This window comes from Phodopus roborovskii, unplaced genomic scaffold, assembly GCF_943737965.1.
Source record: "Phodopus roborovskii unplaced genomic scaffold, PHOROB, whole genome shotgun sequence".
Classification (NCBI taxonomy): Eukaryota; Metazoa; Chordata; class Mammalia; order Rodentia; family Cricetidae; genus Phodopus; species Phodopus roborovskii.
The window spans coordinates 11,422,654-11,443,830 of NW_026125295.1; the positions used below are offsets into that span (position 1 = coordinate 11,422,654).

Consider the following 21,177-nt stretch of genomic DNA (forward strand, 5'->3'; position numbering starts at 1 on the left):
TCCTATGGCTGGTGTTCAGGAAAAGAGTGAGACTTCTGTGTAAACACAGTTGTTCCTTGTTCCTTTTACCCAAAGTAAACATAATTTTCACCGTTATGTAAGAAAAAAACTGTGCTTGACAGGCACTGAGAGCTACTGAGCTCTGTATTATAAGCAATAGGAACAAGAGGCAAAATCATTATTTTTTTTTTCTGTAAAGAAGAAAATTACAACTCAACTAAAAGGGAGAAGAGGCTAACAAGATGGCTCTGTGAGTAAAGGCACTAACTGACAGGCCTGATGACCTGAATTTGAGTTCAAGACCCACATAGATAAGCAAGACCAACTCCCACAAGTTGTCCTCTGACCCCACACACATTAGGGCACAATTATGCACACACACACACACACACACAGGGATGGATGGATAGACAGATAGCCTGGCAAACAGACAGATAGCACACAGAGGGATGGATGGACAAGTAGACACTCACACATACATACATGACATGGATGGATGGATGCAGGACTCCACATAAGAGTAAAAGAACACTGCCTCCCCAGTTTTGTCAACTGCAGTGGCAGGGACCCACCAAGACTACTGTCAGAATTAACAGAGAGTGGTCACAACCTGGGTTCATGCAAAAAGCAAGCATTCAGAAATTCCACTTAACCTTGGATCTCTCAGTATTTACTAATTGGAATCAACATTTCCTTGAATTCAGTCTAAAGAACTCAAGTAACAACTTGACAAAAAGGGATCTGTACTGTATTGGGTTTACTTGGTTTTTTTGATTTTTTTTGTTTTGTTTCGTTTTGGTTTTCCCAACCATGTGAGCTAGCACAGAATGTCCATTTACTTGCTTCCTCAGATCTAAAATGTCATCTTTTATTCTGTATGGGTGAAGAGGATGGGAATATTCTATCCCCACACATGTTGCTCTGACATGAAGATTATTTTAAGATGAAGGCATCTGTGATTCAAAGAGACAGAGCAACACCTTCCCGGAGTGCCCCTCTCCCTACATACAGGGTTCTCCTGAGGGGACAGTAACAGTAAACCAAACCCCTGACTGAGGAAGCTGCCAGGTCACAGAGAAGAGAAACTATCAGCCCTGAGGAGGCTGCACACAAACCTGCTTCCTAAAACAGCCCTTACTTTCCATTTATTTCCCCCACAGGCTGCAGCCCCTACTCCTAAGCCCCTATTATTGTTAAAAATAGCATAAACTTTCAGGCTTGTCTCTTTCATTAGACTCTTCTAGGAAATACCCATAAAAATAGCAACAAATAAAATGCATGCTTTTTCCTCAGTTTAATTCACTGGGGCCCCAGCCAATGGACTAAAAGAGGGTAGCATGCTCCCTCTGCTACAGAGAAAGTGACGGGGAGAAGAGAAGAGACACCTGGGAGCCCTGAGTGAGAATGCAGGAGTGGCTGTGGCCGCTTCCGAAGCTGGGAATGCGACCACACAAGGAAACTGGGCGCGTCATTCAGAACTTGCTCAGGCCACGGTCAGAACTGAGGGTATGCCAGGCCCCACTAATTCCCACCTTACCAAACCCCTGAGAAATCTCAGACATGTGCTTCCATTTTCAAACTCAGTAACTTCTAAGGGTCCATCCTCCACACTGTGAATGTAGCTCAGTAGAGGAATGCCTTCCTAGCATGTACTAAGAGTAAATGCCTACTTATAATGCAAAATATTCAAGCCTGTCTCTTAATATTTAAGTCATTTGTGGTTCCAACCTCCCCATCTTTTCCCATTGAGCTCTGTTGCCAACTATTTTGTTTAGGGTCTCCTTGATTCTTGCAACCCAGGCATCATCTCATTTTACAGCTGAGGAAGCTGAGTTTATAGCTAGACTCTCATGCACATCAGAGCATGCAACAGGAAGGCTAATGTTTGGTGGTTTCCCAGTTTACAGAGGAGCCTTTCTCAACTACTCAGACCACTAATTTAACACTTCATAGTCTGCTGCCTCAGATAGCTACTGAGACAACTGTTTCACTTAAAGCCTCATATTTTACTTCCAGGCTATTCTCTTCAGTGTGAGTATGAATTACTCAGGGTCTGACATGATGTCTCTCACTCCTTTTGTATGTCTTGAAATACCAATGATGAAGTTGCCTTACAGGGCCAGCACTCAGGACATTTCAACTAAAAAAGCATCAAATTAGTTCTTACCAGACTGGGCATAGTGTTGCTACCTTTAATCCCAGCACCAAGGAGGCAGAAACAGGAGGATCTCTTTGAATTCAAGGCTAGTCTGGTCTATACAATGAGTTCCAGGCCGGCCAGGGTTGCATAGTGAGACCCTCTCTAAAAACACAAAAAAAAGTGCACACGCACCACCACTTAAAAGGTCTCATTAGCCCCTCAAACTTCCCTCTGCCCCCAAAGGGCCTGCTTTCTACTCAACTGCCATCTGAAGTGGAGCTTTGCTAAAATGAAGCTCAGGCATCTTCATCCAAGTACATCAGGTCTACAGAGCTCCTCCGGCTCTCACTGAGCTCCACCTACCAGGGAGGCAGCATGCGTCAACACTCACCATCCCTGTATGTACCCTGCTGGAGGTAAGGCTCCCCTAGCCCATGGACTTCTGAAGAGCAAGTACATTCAAGGAGAAGCATTCACAGAACATCTACTTTGACAAGAAGGAAGAAAGCAACTAAGTAGGGGGAGGGAAGCAGCCACCGCAACCATACCTTCACATAGGTCGGGTCCCATTGGAGACACTCTTTGGCAGCAAGAAAAGCCTCGTTCCATTTCCCAACGTTGTAAAATGCATTGGATTTGTTGCACAACAGCACGGCCAATTCCTGAGGGGGAGTCCTGTGAGCAAGAACAACCCAGAAATCAGTAAAGCCATCATTCTACAAATTCAGGACACAGTCCTCAAAGGCCACCACTCTAGAACTGGCAGCTGTCACCAGGCAAAGGGTTTTAGCTGGAAATACTTGCTATGCATATGAGATCTGTCTTTTGTAATACCCTAAAATGCCTGGAGCATTCATAACATATAAGCCTACGTTTCCCTGCTCCTAAATACTCTGCTCATACTTTTAATGACAAATGCTTTCAACATCTTAATCCTATCCCCACACTGATCACTACAAGTGTCTTCATTTGTAGAGGATGTTGGTGAAAAATGTAAAAAGGACAATGCCATACTGATGGGATAGGAAGGCATTCCTACCCAGACTTTAGAGAGTGCAGATGTAGCATCACCCTCTGCATGCACACCTTATCACAGGAAGAGCCTCTCAAAACACATGACTATACAATCCCCATTGCCATCCCTGAGAACAGGCTGCAGACGAGCGGTCTCTGCAGGTTTGGAGGCAGGCTCTCCAGGAAGGAAATTGCAGGGTACTTGTACCCATTGTGTGTCGCAAAGGGCACTCAAGAGTTCTGGGTGAATGAGGCACTAGCTCCTAACTCCTGCTTGTAAGGAGGGACAAAGATGGAAGAAAGCCAAAGAAGGGCCCTCTGAAGCAGGGCAGGGCAAGGGCCACCATGACTGCACCCAGAGCACACAGGGTAGCTGGAAGCAGACTGGGAGAAGAAAAGAGTTTCCAAACACACCACAGTGTCGAGGGAGCCCAAATGCTGCTGGGATGTTAGACACAGAGGGAGAAAACAAGACTGGGCTTCCTTTTCATTTTATAAGTATGAAAACAACAAGTCATTATGCAAAAGAATTACCTACATATTGTATATTTTAAAAACTGCAAAAATAATTATCTGTTACTGTCCCCATTCTCAACCTTCTGTATGTCTGCCTTCATTAACTTCCCAACTATCCTTCCAAGTGGAGGGATATAACCCAGAGACACACAGGAGGCGGTGGGGCCAGCACCAGATAATAAGCAAAGAGAGAAAGGAATAAAAGACAAACAGCAAATCTCTCACAAAACAGAAAAGGCTTTGGATGAGGGAGTGCCACACTACACAGGTGATACCTACCTATGGGAAGGACACGGCACATCCTCTCAGAGTTCCCCTCTGCCCCTCCACTCCCAGCAAAGCAGCAGCACTGCTAACCCCAGATTTCTGGTCTCCAGAACCATTAGAAAACAAATCTATAGTCTTAAGCCACTACATGTGTAATAATCTGTCAGTGTGGCAACAGGAAACCAACAGAACAATAATGCTGAGACACCATGTGCTCTTTCATGCATACAGGAAATTTTCCAGAAATGACATCATAATAAACTAGATACAGAAGCAGGCAAGATTTGCAAAAGCAAATTTCTTGTGATATTGTTTATTTTTGGAAATTTATTATTCATAAAAACACATCTTCATGCATCTAATATTGCTATTTTAATTTTTATTTCTATGTGAAATGAACTTTTGTAATTAATATTTTATAGGCTTCATCATACTATTTATGTATTTGTCATTATTCTTTGTTCTTACTTGTCTTCCTCCTTCCCACTGCCCTCCCTTGTATCTACATCTTACCCTGGCTAGGTTCCATTCTTTCATCTAGTTAGTCCCCCAATATTTTAATACATTAATGATTATTTTTCTCAATTTTGAGTTGTAACTCAAGATTATATTGGTGGTTATAACCTACAGAAATAAAGAGTCTCAATCATTTTTAATCCTGCCACATGACACTACTATGTTTGGAAACAGGTTTCCTAAAGCTGAAGAGGTGAGGAAGGTCCAGTGGCCTCAGAGTCTGTTGTATGGCCCTGTGGCCAGGGGTAAATGACAGGGAAATCACCAAGATTCGAGCAATGACAGTGAAGAAGCCTGGGGGGGGGGGGACTGTGACCCTAACCAGATAGCAGGGGTCCAGCCACCCCAGGAACTGTGTCCCTAACCAGATGGTGGGTGTCCAGCCACCCCAGGAACTGTGACCCTAACCAGATAGCAGGGGTCCAGCCACCCCAGGAACTGTGACCCTAACCAGATAGGAGGGGAGTTCTGCTGTGCTTCCTAGCAGGCCTTCCCCTGCTCAATAGCATTCCTTGACCTTCTGTACTAACAATGAATAGAGGGCAATAGGAGGTGGTATGAGAAAAGAAATATAAGCCAGATGACATGAAATATGCAGAAAACATAAACAAAAAAGCCCTTGTTTAGTCAAAAGGAAACAAAGACTACAAAAGCTGCTCCCCCGCACTGTGTAACTGCAAAAGGATGGGGATATATTCATCATACTTTTGGGTAGCCAAAGAGATGTCCACACTCTTCAGAACCTGTGTGCCAGATTCTTTCAGCAGGTGAACATAAGCAACGAGGTCCACCCTGTAGAAAGTGGAAGGGTGGCTGTGCTGCTTACTACCAGACCTGTGTGGGCTACAGTCACCTCCAAGCCAGTTTTGTAGAGGCCACAGACGCAGTTCATCCCAACCCCAAGCGCCTTGAGACAGCACACCCTGCCCACACCTCCTGCCAAGGCAGGGCGTCTGAGAGGATGTTTCCTTTCTCAGTTTCCTTGTGGCAAGAACATTCCATTTACTGGGTGGCCTGCTAGAAGTTGCTTCCAAGCACAGGACAATATATTCCCAGCAAGTGCTGAGCACTAAGACAATCACAGTCACTTGTCACCACAGTCCATGAGGAAGTATAATTCCCATTGTTCACATGTGAAAACAAACTCAAGGAGCTCAAGTCACTTGCCTACCCCATACCTGATCAATTCCAAGTTTCTGACCTAGATCCTATGCATTTTAGGACAAGTAAAATTCAGTAGATAGTCTTTCTTTCCCTTATAACATACTGACACAGGAATGCACTATAGTTTTAAAAACCTCATCTGTAAGTAGTTAGGAAATGGGGCCAGGCCTTTTCTTCTTAAAACTATTAAACAAGTCTGGGAACATCTGACCCATACATGATGCTTATATCCTCCAAAAAGTCCTTCCTCTTTCCAGTCTTAGTTCTTTTGGTCACTGTTACCACTCTGTATCCTAGCATACCAGGCCATTTAAATACCTGTGGTAGAACAATTTGAATGCCAGACATGGAAAGAGTACAGATGACCACCTCAGATTTGTCTCAAAGGTTGGGAAAAAGGATCTGACAGTCCTAGCTACATGACAGGGACTCTAAATAAAGGCAGGAGGCTGAGTCTTAGGAAGCAACTGCCAGGGAGACAGGGTTCAAAAGAGGCATGACTTCTAGTATGGTAGTAATGAGGGCAAAGAGGTGAGGAGAGTATTTAATAATAATACAGTCATCCATGTATACCATGTACCTATGGGTCATAAAGTCTGTTGAGCATCTTGTTGACTAAATCAAGTCTTGGGTATATAATAATCCTCTTTACTAGTATCATCTCAAGTCTTGTCAAGGAGTTGGAGGAAGGACCAGAACTAAGCAGGCATGATGATGGCTTAGGTTAGACATACATGAGCTAGCTGGGAAGGAGATTTCTGAATCTCACTACTTTCCTTAGGTAGAACTTTATGAAAATGAGGCCCATGACTCATATACAAGTCAGAACATAAAACTCAACCCACACTTCTCATTTATACAGAAATGACTAAGGAGGACATGAGAAAATGTCAAGAATTTACTTACAAGGGAACAAAGCAGCATGTTTCTCTTCCCAATACTGCCAGCCATTTGCCCAAAAAGTATTTATCAAACTGACCATTACCAGAGAGCTAGAACATGAAAATCCCCACAACCGACAAAGGGTCAATACCTGTCCTTTAAAAGTACTTTTCTATCAATAGAAATTTTCAACCAACCAGCTATAGAAACAGCACTCTAGATGCTAATGCATCTAGAGTTTGAGGCCAGTCTTTATTGCACAATGAGATGAAAATGATTTCAAATTTGGGGGAACTGTCCACAGGGGAAATAGCCTCATACGTGTTTACCACTGTGAAAAACTGGAAATAATCCTAAATGTTTCATCATTCATAACAGATATGAGTCAATTATAGATTACCCATGCAATAGAATGCCATACTTCACCTATTTTAAAAATCATACAATGGAGCTGGGCAGTGGTGACACGTGGCCTTTAATCTCAGCACTCAGGAGGCAGAGGCAGGTGAATCTCTGTGAGTTCAAGGCCAGCCTGGTCTACAAAGTGAGTTCCAGGACAGCCCAAGTTAGATTTTCAATAAATAATATATTGAAAATATGACAAAATGGCAGCAGCCACACCACTGAGACTAAGTAGGGTTTGGGTTTTCCTGAATTTTCAACACTTTTCAGTGTGTGACCCTGATAATCAGATCATAAATGTTATCAAACAAGAGTATAAGAGTTTAGCTGAATCCCAGCACAAATGTTTCTCTGATATTTACAAGTACATGACATTTGTCACAGTAGGTGTTGCATGGGCCAAGATGGAAGGCAGCCCACCCACACTGTATCACTCCTGTGTCTCGGGTCAAAAGGAAGAGACTGTAACCTCAGACAAAGATCTCCCAGCTCCTAAATCTCTGCTATGGGGTTTCCAAGGCCAGGGTGATAGGACTCTCTGGCTCTTTATTAAAAAATAATAACAAATGGATAATTCATTTTGTGGAGCTAGAGAGATGGCTCAGGGTCAAGAGTCAACACCCACATGGCAGCTCACAACTGTCTATAAGTCCAGTCTCTAGGGATCTAACACCTTCTTCTAGCCGCCTCTGGCCCTGCACACACAGAATGTACAGACACACATAAAAGCCAAACAACCACACACATAAAAATAAATAAATCATTTTAAATGATTTTTTAAACATTTTATCTACTAGTTCTTTGGACAAAAGCGTATTTTGGCTATGAGTACTCTGAAATCTGATTTGATCTTTTTCCTCTGTGAGACAGTATTTGACTTCCTTTATCTTTGTGTATCATTTGTCATAGAGTGAATCCATAGGAAAGAATGCGGGAAGATGTCTAAACTAGCCTATTGCAGCCATCCATGCAGACTGGAGTCCCCATCATGCCAGGGTCTAGATAGAACAGTGGATCCCTGAAACAACAGCAATGAAAACTGGATGAGGTTACCTTCTCATCTTGTCTTATGCCATACAAATCTGTCTTTGACCAAAACTACAGTCTCTGTTCTCTGTCTTACAAGAGACAGAGGTGTTAGCCTATGTCTTCTCAACCAGCCCTGGAGTTGGGAATTCAGGATCTTAAAGACATTAATCAGATTTCTTCTCTCAGGGGAGCTTGTCTTAACTAGGAGATTCCATTCCAGAGTGAATGTCTATTGCCCTGACTTTTGCTAGCCTGGTTAGTGCTGGGAAATGCTCAGCCCAGAATCATCTGCCAGGTGGATCTGTAGTTAGTAGTATCTCGAATGTTCATGTGTGGTCACACACATTTGAACACAACCTTTTAAGCACCTGTGGCAACAAAGGTCTTTGTTGACCTAGACTGTCTTAGGCTGTCTCTAAGAGTAAATTTTGGATATTGGCTGCCACAGCTTCTACAGCTTCAAAACCCCTCTAGCTACTCTGGCCCAGATATCACTCTTACTTCACTGCCCTGCTGACAGCCTGTTTCTGACAATTAACCTGTTTGGTTTTGGTTTTGATTAGATACACCCCAACTTATAATTCTCTTAGCATTTAATTATGCCTGTCCCATAACACAGATGTTACATGATAATGGAAAGTTCTCAAAGAACTTTGACCAGCATGGCCAAATGTTCAAAGCCCTGATGTCCCCTGCCATATGAATTTAAGGATAAAGAGAGGAGGCAGAGGTAGAGAAAGGGAAGTCCTTCAGCTCTTCTCGGTCAAATCTTCTATCTCCCAATTGTACTTTTAAAACATTCCTACATTCCTCTTCTAGTAAATTCTTCTTAGTTCAGATAAAGTGGAAACTGTTCTGAACTATTCATGACTCCTCAATTTGGCACACCCTCATAACACTTTACTCTTCCACTGACAGTTCTTATTTGCTCATCTTTTTTGTTTTGGTTTGGTTTTGATTTGGTTTTCAAGACAGGGTTTTTCTGTGTAGTTCTGGTTATTCTGGAACTAGGTCTGTAGACCAGGCTGGCTTCAAACTCACAGAAGTCTGCCTGCCTCTACCTCTGGATTGCTGGGATTAAAGGTGTGTGCCACCACCGCCCAGCTGACTGACTCTTGGCAGCTCTTTCTGACTTGTCACTACTGAGGATAAATATGGGTTACTTGGAATGTGCATACAGGTCAGTTGAAGGGTTAGAGCCCCAGAATATGGCTAGACAAAACTCTGAGTTACATGCACATTTTCAGCTGGTATTGGCTACACTCTTGTTCTAGTTGTAGAGACCAGCTTCCTGTTTGCTTTGGTTTTGTGTGTGGCTTAGAGTTTGAGCCATCTGCTTGGATATGCCTTTGGTTTAAAACTTTGGTTAATATTTACAGTACTATATCAACTTTTGTTCACTTTTTTCTCCAGCGCTGAAATGGAGCTATAGATCCAAAACAGAAGGCAGTAAGTTATTTAACACATTTCAAAAACAAATCACTGAAATCAAAATCGGGCAATTTTTTAAAACTTTTCATCTTGGCTACAAATCACTCCACATCATGGAAAACTCCAATATAACTGGCCAGAAAGATCAAAGCCTCACAGCCACTCATGCTGTAGCACAAGTCGAGAAGAAAATTAAAAGTGATTGAATTTGTTCTACAAACTGTGTCCTGAATATACTTCTAAAAACAACTTGAAGTCTACTGATCTCAGAATATAAGAGGACTGACAAGAAAGACGATATTCCCAAGAGTCACACAAGTTCCTTCCTTTGGTTATAAGAGTACTGAAACAATGGTCCCCAAGAAATTAGAATTTCCCCAGGAGTCTTCCCCAGAAGGAGAAAGAGAAAAGTTGAAGCTTGGTGCTAGCCAGAGAAGGAACTTGTCTCTATGAAAGAAATTACACACACTACTGACAACATCACACTACCTAGTGTAAAGAGCCAAAACAATGATTGGTCAATGAAGGGTGTACTGACACCTTGACTGTAACTGCATAGCTATGCATACCTCTAGTCCTCTACATAAACCACCGACAAGTCAGGCAGGACACTGAACAGTTAGACAGAGGCAAGAATGCCTGTGGATACTTTTAAAATAAAACAATAGAAATAGATTAATATATGACACAGCCTGCCCCAAAAAGGGGGAAAAAAAAAAGAAACATTACCTAGTGTTTACCCTAGCTATTTAATCAGTGTATGTGTCCCAAAACTTCTTAGTAAAAGCACACTATTCCTCTCTGATCTTAAGATATAAAAGACCCAGTCCCACCTAAGAAACTTGCAAAATGAAAACCCTGATGATTCTCAGGAGAGAAAAAAGACTAATAAAACATGTGTTGCCCATCTCATATAAAACCTGACAAGGGTTATTTGTTGTGCTGTTTTGTTTCAATTTTCTTATTTTTATGTGGATGAGTACTCTGCCTGCATATGTGCCCATGCCCTATGTGTACACAGGGTCCACAAAGGCCAGAAGAAGGCATCAGATCCCCCCACCAAAATTAGACTTAAAAGACAGGTATGAGCTGCCACTGGATGCTGGGAACTTAACTCAGGTCCTGTGGTAGAGCAGCCAGTACTCTTAACCACAAAAACCATCTCTCCAGCCCCAATTATGTTTTTTCAAAGGATTTTTTTGATTTTTTGTTTGGTTGTTTGTTTGTTTGGTTGTTTGGTTGGTTTGTTGGTTTGGTTGTTTTTTAAATCTCTATGGTAAATTCAATTTAACTGTAAGTTGATACAGCTTACAATAGAGAAAATTGCATACTTGTGTTTACCAGAACTGTTCCTAAGTGACAATCAACAGATGAGTGAATAAAAGAAATGTGCTATAGAGGCTACAGAGGTCCCTCAATGGTCAACAGCACTGGTTTTTCTTCTAGATGACTGGGGTTTAATGCCCAGCACCCATATGATGGCTCACAACACAACCACCTATAACTCTAGTTCCAGGAGATGCCCTCTCCTGGTCTCCACAGGCACTGAACACACACAGAATACAGACATACATGCAGACAAAACATCCACACATGTAAAATAAAAATAAATAAATCGTTTTTAAAGATAAAAATTTAAACAAATTTTTATCTACTGATAAACAGAGTAACAACTGTGTGAGGTAAGTGTAATGTAATGTTAGCCTTTAAAGAAGAAGAAATTCTGACATAGTCTATACCATGGATGAACCTTGAAGGCAGTATGTTGATAAAATAAACCAAACACAAAGAGACATACAATGTTGGCAGTGATGTGTGCATGTATGTGTGTGTTTGGCAGTGGTATGTGTGTGTGTGTGTTTGGCAGAGCAGTGTGTGTGTGAGTGTGTGTGTGTGTGTGTGTGTGTGTGTGTGTGTGTGTGTGTGTGAAACCAGGGCACTGAACGGCTTAAGTAAGCACTCTACCACTGAGCTTGCAGCTCCAGCCCTTGGTATTCTGAGACAGGGTCTTGCTTTGTAACTTAGATCTTTCAACTGTGGATCTCCCTAACCTCCACCTTCTGAATGATGGGATTACAGAGCATGCCACCTACCCCATCTGCTTTGCATTTAGCTTTTGATTGCTTTTTAATTTAAAAATAAATAAAAAGATGTTCAGATAAAATACAAGTATGGTATAATAAAAGAGTATTTTCCTGACTTGTATCTCTACTTAAAAAATATTTATTTCCTCATGCACACTATGCTATGCCAAGATACCAGAAGCTGACCTGACAAAGTACCTATCAAGCCCTCCCCATCTCTGGGAGCACTGAATGACATGCACCTTAGCAAAGAAAGGGCAGGAAGACACTAAATGTTTCTGAGCCATGCTGGGGTCCTGGCCCACCGACAAGATAGCAGCTAAACCCATCCTGTACTAGGCATACATGTTGGGGCTTACAGTACCCCACATGTACTCCTGTGATCATAAAAATGAGCACATTATGTGACAGATGTTATTAGTAACACATGAACAAGAGGTAATTATGAAGTTTTAGGATGTTTTGTACATGTCTTTCACTAGATAAGTCTGCATCTGAGAGCATCCCAGGAAGCAGAATCGCTGGGTCATGGGGAGAATGCATTCTTCAATGAATACTGCCTGTTTCCCAAGCTGCCTCAGTCTATGCTCTCAATAGGAGACTATCAGAAACATAAATCACCAACACTTTCTTGATGTGAGGTTTTATCAGTCTTTTTAATTTAACCCAAGGTGGTATCTTGTGGTTTTAAACCACATTTTCCTAATGACTGGTACTGAGACTCTTTTCCTGAGTATATTGACTATATGACTCTCACCTTTTGAAGCTCAATCAGCAGGCACTGTTCGCTTTGTTGTTGTGAGATTTGTTTTTTAATAAATAATTACTTGATAACAGTATATCAGACCTGTGTCAGTAAACTGTGTCAGCAAACAGTGTCACTACTAGACAGCTGAGAGAAGAGTGGGGTCTGGACAGGGACTTGACACCTGTCATTCATACATGCCGTAAGCAGCTCAGGAAATAAATTTTCTAAAGACACCAATTACTAGCTGGTAGCTTCAGGAGGTCTCATTAGATTCTACTTTGTTAGATAGCATGATGCCAATGTATGGTTTTGTAATTAAAAACTAAAAATAGATTAAACTTTTATGGCAGAAATGTGACAGTTGACACTTAGTGACAATGATGTTTAGAACTTAGGAAGCTGACATCCTCTCCATTTGGCTGAAATGAGCCATTTTTGTGCCCTTTAAAGTAGCTGTTCCTGCTTAACTGAGCCCAATTTTGCTTCTATTATCTACTTCCACTGCCAAGTTCCTTGGCATTAAGAGAAGCTGGCTCCACTCTAGTTGCCAAGGGTTTGATAAGCAAACTGTATCTCCCTGCCAGAGATTGGTTCAGTACTGAGTATAGATTTTTTTTTAAAGGACTAAAGAGACGTTTTTAAAGGACTCTAAGACAGTGGGGAGCATTTTTTCTCGGAGGTAGGGTAATGTGCATGCATGTTCACATGCACAGGAGTGGGTGTCCACGCATGTGTGCATCAGAGGAAAATCGTGGGTGTTGTTCCTTGCCTACTGTACACCTTATTTATTTTACATTGTTTTTTAAGACACAACCTCTTGGAGGGCCTAGTGCCTACTCCAAATGACTTGACAGATTTTGTTGATCCCTCCTGGAAGGCATCACCCTCCCTGTGGAATGGGGAGGATGGGATGGGAGGGTGGTCAGGGGGCGTGGGGGGGGAAATGAGGGAGAGGGAACTGGTATCGATATGTAAAATAAGAAATAATAATAATAATAATAAAAGACACAACCTCTTATTGGTCTGGATCTTACTAATTCAGCTAAGACTGGCTGGCCAGCAAGCTGCATGGCTCCACCCATCTCTGCCTCCTTGGAGCTAGGATTGCAAGCATGCAACACTGGGTCTGGATTTTTTGCATGGGTTCTGGGGATGGGCCCAGATCTTATGCCTGTACTGTAAGCATTGCAGCCCGTAAGACAACAGTTCTCAACCTTCCTACTGCTGTGACCCTTTAATACAACTCCTCATGTTGTAGTGACCCCCAAGCATAAAAACCATTGCTACTTCATAACTGTAATTTTGCTACTGTTATGTGTCGTAGTATAAATATATGATATGCAGAATATCTGATGTGCAACCCCTGTGAAATGGTCGTTCAGCCCAGGGGTGACCCACAGGTTGAGAACCACTGCACTAAGCCATCACCCCAGCCAGCCCTGCAACAGGATCTTTTTAAAAATCACTTTTCTGAGTTTCCAAAGAGAAGCTGTCTGCTACTTCAGGCAATGTGGAATAAGGCTATGAACCTAAGTAGTGAGATGTGTAGCTGTGTGATCCTAAGCGTCCTTCAGCAACAAGCAGAAAGTCAAACCTTGAAGGAAGGGGACAGAGTCCAGAGAATTGCAGGACAGTTAGTGGGAGACAACGATCTGAGGAATGCAGAAGGTCTGGGCTTATATTTATGAGTGTACACCAGTTAGGATGCATTTGGTTCCCAGAACATATGACAGTGTTTGAACCAAGAGGGGTAAATCTCTCACATAACCAGAAGCTGGATGGGAAGCTGGACAAATGTCATCTTTCTGTGACACCATCTGGCTTTGTGAATGTCATCACACTTGTCCTCTTCAAGATCAAGAAGGCCTCTGACACTCTAAGCATTATCCTAAAGGCAGGAAGAAGGGGACAAGAAGAGCTACCTGACTGTCACTATTCAATGTTTATAAATAAGGAAAACTTTCCCAAAGTCACCCAAGTAGACCTTGAGTCCCACTGGTGAGAAATGGGAGTTGAGGGAGGGAGGAGGTCAGTCTCTGGTTATTCAAAGAGAAGCCTGACAGGAGCTGGAAGGTTTCCAACAGCAGTGTCCTTATTGCATAGCTATTTCTTAGAGTTCACAACACAGTGACTTTTCTCTAACTACTGCCATTCTGTCTAGCTATAATGCTGTCCCATATTATTTGTAGTATGTATTTTTATATGTGATAAGTGTTTGACTGCATGTATATATGATCCTGGTACCCAAGGGGATTGGATTTCCTGGAAATGGAATTATAGGTGGATATGAGCTGTCATGTGGGTGCTAGGAATCCAACCCAGGCCTTCTGCTACAGCAACAAGTGCTCTTAATGTCTGGGACATCTCTCCATCATAAAGTTCCCATTCTTCAATCACCCTAATGGCATCTCACATGTTCCATGGCTACATAGCTAGTGGCTACTACTACTGTTCTTTTAAAAGAGTGGTTCTAAACTATTTCCATAACAGCGAAAAGTCCTACTGGGGAGCGCAGTTCTGGGGAGAACTGTCACCCATGCAAAATGTCAAAAATACTGTTTTTCTCAGTGGAAAATGTAGTCTGCACCCCCTGTGCAACCAATATATTGAACAGCCAGGGCTGAATATTTCCGTGCTCTCTGAACCACCCTGTTGCCATCTTGAGCACCACGCTTCTTTCCACTTTGACCATGCCTAATGTAGAGCAAGTAACACCTGTGATCATGGACTAAGTTCTCTTGGAACAACTGCTTGTTTCATAGTTGGGAATAAAATGTGCAAGTCATAGGTTGTCCTGGGCAAACAACCCACATCTAGAGCATGCCCACTCTGTACCCAGAGCATTTGCAACTAGACATGCATTTACTACTCCACAGCTTCTCCAACTACTAAGTTTCTTTTCTACCTAAGTCCCTTTAAAAGATTAGTAATGACCGGCAAAACTAAAGTGAGATCCAAAACTCCACTGCTGATGTTGCAAAGCAAACATGAAGAAGACGTTCTGACATGGTTTCACGAATCAATTTGGGTGTTTGTCCGTTTGTGTCTTTGTTCACTGGATGGGAAAGGCCTAACATTTTACTGGTTTGTTCTGGACTTGGCTTGTTGCTGTGCAGATTTTCAACAGAGTCAATTTATAGATCGCAAATGTTCCCTGACACTCAGACTAGGACTTGACTCACCTCAGACTGACTCACTCTTGTCCCTCGGCTAAGCAACACTTCAAAATGTTTTTCATTAAATTTCAGATTACAAATGGAACAGCTCACCCTGTGAGAAAAGCAAAAGCAGGACTCCTAGGGAGGTTAATTAACTTGACACTGCTGCAGGACTTGGTGTTTACAAGCTGAAATTAACACAGGACCAAGTAACTTGTATCCGTCTGACCCGAGGAAAGACATTTGGAAAGAAAAACTAGAATGACAACATGCTAAATTTAGTAAACATATACATGTAAGTCCTATAGGAACTGTTAAAGAGAATCTTTATTAAATATCTATGAACACTCTTAAGTTTGCAAGACAGGAAAAGTAAAATAAATTTTACTCACCTATCACAGCCCCCGCTTTTACAAATGCCCTGCATTTCTGTCTGGGGAAATTCATGACTACAAAGTGTCAGGTCTTCCTTTGCCAATGATTATATTTCAACAAAATTTGATTTAAAATGTCATTACATGTATTTATCTATGGGGGCTGTGCTCTGGCACATGCATGCAGTCGGAGGACAACTGGCAAGGGTTGGTTCTCGGGTTGGTTCCCTCCTTTCACCATGTGCTTCCAGGGATCAAACTCAAGTCATTAAGTTTGACTCTGCCCTTACCTGCTGAGTCATCTCACCAGTCCCAAATATGATTTTTTAACTTTTACAAAGATGTATAAAGAAATTACTAAAATATATCTCAGGTTCATCTAAGAGATTAAGTAAGCCAGAGTAGCCAAAAATAGGAGAAATATTAAGGTAAAATATTATTTAGCATTTTTAATGTGCTTTAGAAACGTACCTATATTTTTGAAGTGGTGTAACAGGTAAAAGAGCAAGCATGTGAATGGAGCAGCACAGAATATCCAGAAGTAACTATATGGCATCAAATAATTCCCTGTGGATAAAGGTAGCTTTTAAACAAACCGAAAAGGAATGAATCATGACTTGGTAGAACCAGAAAAAGAAATTTCCCCTTCACACTCTGTGGTAGGCCAAATAATGGATGCTCCAAAAATGTCCACACCCTAGTTACCAGACCAGCACCTGTGAATACATCACACAGCCAAAGAAATGTATTTGTGTGCACTTTGAGACAGGAATATTACCCTGCATGTGTGGAAGAACCTTATTTAGTTACAAAGATCTGTAAAAGCAGAGAATTCTGCAGCTGTAGGAGTAGTAGGAGATACCAAAGGGCAAGAAACACACTGCAGCTTCAAGCTGGAAAGGGCTAGCCCTAATACAACACACCTGGAAGGCGAAGGATCACAGGAAATAGGTGTCCAGGGGCTAGAGAGATGGCTCAGCGGTTAAGAGCACTGCCTGCTCTTCCAGAGAACCCAGATCCAGTCTCCAGCACCCACATGATATCTCACAACTATCTGTAACTCCAGATTCCAGGAAAACCTGCTGCCCTGTTCTGGACTCCCATGGCACTAAACATGGATATGTCTACAGACCAACACTCACACCCAAATTTTTTTTAATAGAGTAAATAAATAGGTTCACAGATGATAGAAAGAACATGGAACTTTAGGTCTTTAGCCACAAGGAACAAACAAACCCTGCTAAGAAAGTTAAGGAGTTTAGAGTAAGTTTTTAGATGAAGGCTGGCTGGCCACACCGGTGCACATATTTGCTAAAGTTCATTCCATCAGTGCCTTTAGTGCTTCAGTTGTCCCATCTTTCATGAAGCATTGAAAATATACAAGTACAAATTTTAGACTGTCTTCCATGCTCTAGGAGAGGCACACATACAGCTTCAATCTGGGACCTACCTTACTGCCCAATGAGGACTTCGTTTAGCAAACTAAACAGTACCTGGCAAAAGTCCCTTACGGAGAACGAGTTTCTTTAGCTCACAGCTCACACTATATAGTAGCCCATCATGGCAGGGAGCTCAGGTAGGGGAGACTGGAAGCAGCTGGTCACGTTGGTCACACGGCACAATAAGTAAGGAAAGAGACTGGGATATATGCACGCTGCTGCTTCAGTTCTCTTCCTCATCAACACAACCCAGGCGCTCACCTGGGGAAATGGTACCAACCACAGTGCACAAGTTATCCAACCTCAACTAAGGCAGCAAGATAATCCCCCACGGACATGCCCAGAAGCCCATCTCTTATCTCCCAGATTCTCTCAAGTTGACAATTTACATTAGCCACCATACCCCTTTCACAACTACATAGTATACAATATTTTTTACTAAAGTACTTCTGTAACATCTCTATGTGCTGATATGGGATCATTTTCAAAATATATCTGAAGAAAACCGGTACAGAATACTGTTTGTATTATGGCCCCTTTTCTGTAAAATAAAAAATACATAAACAATAAGAAGACAACTGTTGAAGAATATAAATATGCATGGCAGGCAGTAGTGGCACACGCCTTTAATCCCAGCACCAGGGAGGCAGAGGCAGGTAGATCTCTGTGAATGCGAGGCCAGTCTGGCCTACAGAGTAAGTTCCAAGACAGGCTCCAAAGCTACAGAGAAACCCTGTCTCGAAAAAATTTTTTAAAAGAATGTAAATATGCATTTGTTTATATATAGATTCTAGCTCAGTCAGTAGAGTACTTGCAACATATGCATGACAAATTAAGTTCAGATTCCTGACACCTCCATTAAAGAGCTGCAACAGTGCCATTGTGTCTGTAACCTGCACTGGGAAGCTGCAGACAGGCAGATCCCTGGAGCTAGATGATTAGAAAGTCCAGCCGAGTAGTGAGCACTAGTTTCAATGAGACAGTGATCAAGGAAGACACCCAATGTCAACTCCAGCCTCCATGTACACATGGACATGTACACACACATACACATGTGCTCACACATACACATAACACTAACTGAAACATTTTTAAGATCTAGAAGGAACCATCAGAAGTAAAAATTACTTAGCCTTACTGGAGACAGGGAAATGAGTAAAGGAAAGAAATCTAGCCTTTTACCGATTGCTGAATTGCCAGAATTCAAAACAGTTCTAGTGAAGAAAAAGAAAACAATTTAGGTAATCTTCCCTCACATTTGGGAAGGGGATTCTAATGGCACTAAAAAGCAGGAGCCCTAAGGAAAGTGACAGACATGAGTCCATGAAAACCACAGCTCCTGTCCATCAGGGGACCATGAAGTAGCTGACAGCACTGAGGTCAGCAGGAGTGTGGCAGTCACTCTCACCTACACTGGTGGCCAGATAAAGCATCAGTCGACAGAAACACTCAATGTTCAAACTTGGAGCACAGCTTTCGGTCGTTGGGAATTTGTTCTTCAAATATGCTTTATTCACTGTATGATTCCCTGTAAAAGCAAAAACCATTCAAATGCAAACTGCAACAGATAAATTTATGTAAAATGTGGTACATCTTAGAACAGAACAATACTAAGATATTTAAAAATAAAGAGGTACATCTATATAAAGTGTAAGAACTGTCAAAATATGCCATTAAAGTGAATAAAGCAATTTGGAGAACTTAAGGGTGTGTGTGTGTGTCTACAAGGACATTTAAGAAATAATAAAATGGGAATGGAGAGGCTGATTCAAGGTTAAGAGTTCACACTGCTCTTTAAGAGCACCTGGGTCCATTTCTCATCACCCACATTGGGAAGCTCACACAGTCCACCTCCAGAGGAGCTGACACACTCTCCTCATTTCCACAGGCACTGCACTTATATGTATGCACACACACACACACACACACACACACATCCCTAAAACTAAATAAAATAATCAAAGTAGTGGTTTAGCAATGGGGAGAGTGTTCTTGAGCTGTGTGAACTGTGAGAGGTGAAGCTTCTGGTAAATCCCTTGTTTGTGGTAACTCCTCCTTGCTGCTTTAGGAAGTGAATGGGCCACCTTGCTAAATATAGCCACTGAATCACAGAAAGAGCATAACAAATGACGGTGGGACTCCAACTGCTACAGCCTACAAAGCCTCTGCATGAGCCCCATACTGGCTACCCTGGCTACCCCCCCCTGCCCCGGCCCCCCCCCCCCCCCCCGCCTCTGTTCAGTACTTCTAAGAGTAATCCAAAGCAGCTGCAGGACAGCAGGGAAATATGCTGCATACTTCCTACCTGACAGCCCTGTGCTAAACCATTCTCAGCCACTTTCCAGGAAATATAACCAAAAAAAAAAAAAAAAGACAATAAAGGAGACATGGAGTTATTCCAATTTGACGGGTCAGGAAGCAGACATATAGGAAGGAATCCTCCTTGAAAGGCACAAGCTCTAGTCTGAAACCAAAACCTTTGCTCACTATCCCTCAGCAAGACAAGGAGTACATAGAGTGACAGTGACTAGAAGGACTAGTCACTAGAATTTCAAAGTAAAGAATGAATTTCAAAGTTAAATGCAAATCCTCAAAGAAAATCAACCCAAAGAATCAGAAAAAAGTATGCATCTACACCTATTTCAAGACAGACAAGAGGTGATCATGGGCCAGGCTACAGGCTACAGGATGTGAACACATCCACATGCCCACAAACACATTGCTGATTTCCAGAGCCCACAGTCTACACACAGGCTGGCACAGGATAAACTATTATTATTGATGTTTATATTCATAGTATAAACATCAATATTATGTTGACTAATAATACACTGACTAATACTCTTAATAAATAGTTGGTCCTTTAATCTAGAATCTTCCTCTCTCCCTCCTGACCCCTCTCATCCTGCCTGCCTGAATTTCTCTTCCTCTAACTAGATACAGCTTAAAACTGACTTCCAATTTTTTTCCTGGGAGGACTGAGGAGCTACAATCTCAGCGCTTGCTCACATTCCCACTCATCTAAGCCCAGCACAAAGTATGTTCTATCACATGCAAAGCATCCATGTATACTCTTATTAGCTCAAACCAGAGCCATCAAGTATCTCTGGGGATCAGAACTGACTCAAAACAAAAAAGTCAAACATAAATTTAAAACAAGTATAAAGGAATATACTGGAGAGAAAGTCCCAAAAACACACTTAGTACCTGGTCAGTGCACTCAGGCTTAAATGGGCTCTGGAAATTATCAATGTGTGTGCTTCACAGACAGAGTAGGTCCTGATGGATAGAGAAGACCAAAGTGACAGGCTCACTTCACAGTGTATTATAATACCATGTCTGCACTACATTCTGTGGGAAAGAACCCACATATAGGCAAGCACACACACACATGCACACACTGATAATGGTTTGTTCTGAACTAACTTTCAGTCTAGATGTAATCCAAGCAAATCCTCCCCCTAATACACAGAGAGGATAATGAGGAAACACAGGACTGCAGAAACATGGCCAACGGCCTGCTCAGAGTGGTATGGCTACCTTCGACATGATTGGAAGCCTTTTTTTCCTTCCCACAATAATTGCTGGCTCAAGATGAGGTGGAAGACAAATCTTTGGGATGGTAACCCACTGTCTTCTCAGACTGCTGGCTTTCTGAACAAAGTGCAGTTTAAAGATCACTTCCTGGGGTGAGTGAAGTAGGCTCAGTGGATAAAGACACATTCCACCAAGCCTAACATCTGAGTCTGATCCCCAAGACCCACCTACATGGTGGAAAGAGAGAACCAACTCCAGAAACTTGCGCTCTGACTCTCATACACACACATACTTGCTATGGCATATGTGTATCACACACATACCTGCTCTACATATGTATGTATGTATGTATGTATGTATGTATGTATTTGATTCCTTGTTTATGCTCACATGATGAGTGGCCTAGGCCACTTACAAAGAAAGGAGAGGGCCCTGGAAGCACCCTGGACCTACCCCTGCTCACCCCTGGTTATACA

The 21,177-nt window shown here is 42.2% G+C and overlaps 1 protein-coding gene across 1 annotated transcript in view; it reads right to left on the bottom strand.

Moving 5' to 3' along the window:
• Trank1 (tetratricopeptide repeat and ankyrin repeat containing 1) overlaps window positions 1–21,177 on the bottom strand; it is an 86,946-nt gene that overhangs the window by 57,722 nt on the left and 8,047 nt on the right. The window contains exon 2 of the mRNA XM_051203067.1: window positions 2,689–2,815. Coding sequence (XP_051059024.1) covers window positions 2,689–2,815 — 127 coding nt within the window. The remainder of the gene's footprint in view (window positions 1–2,688; window positions 2,816–21,177) is intronic.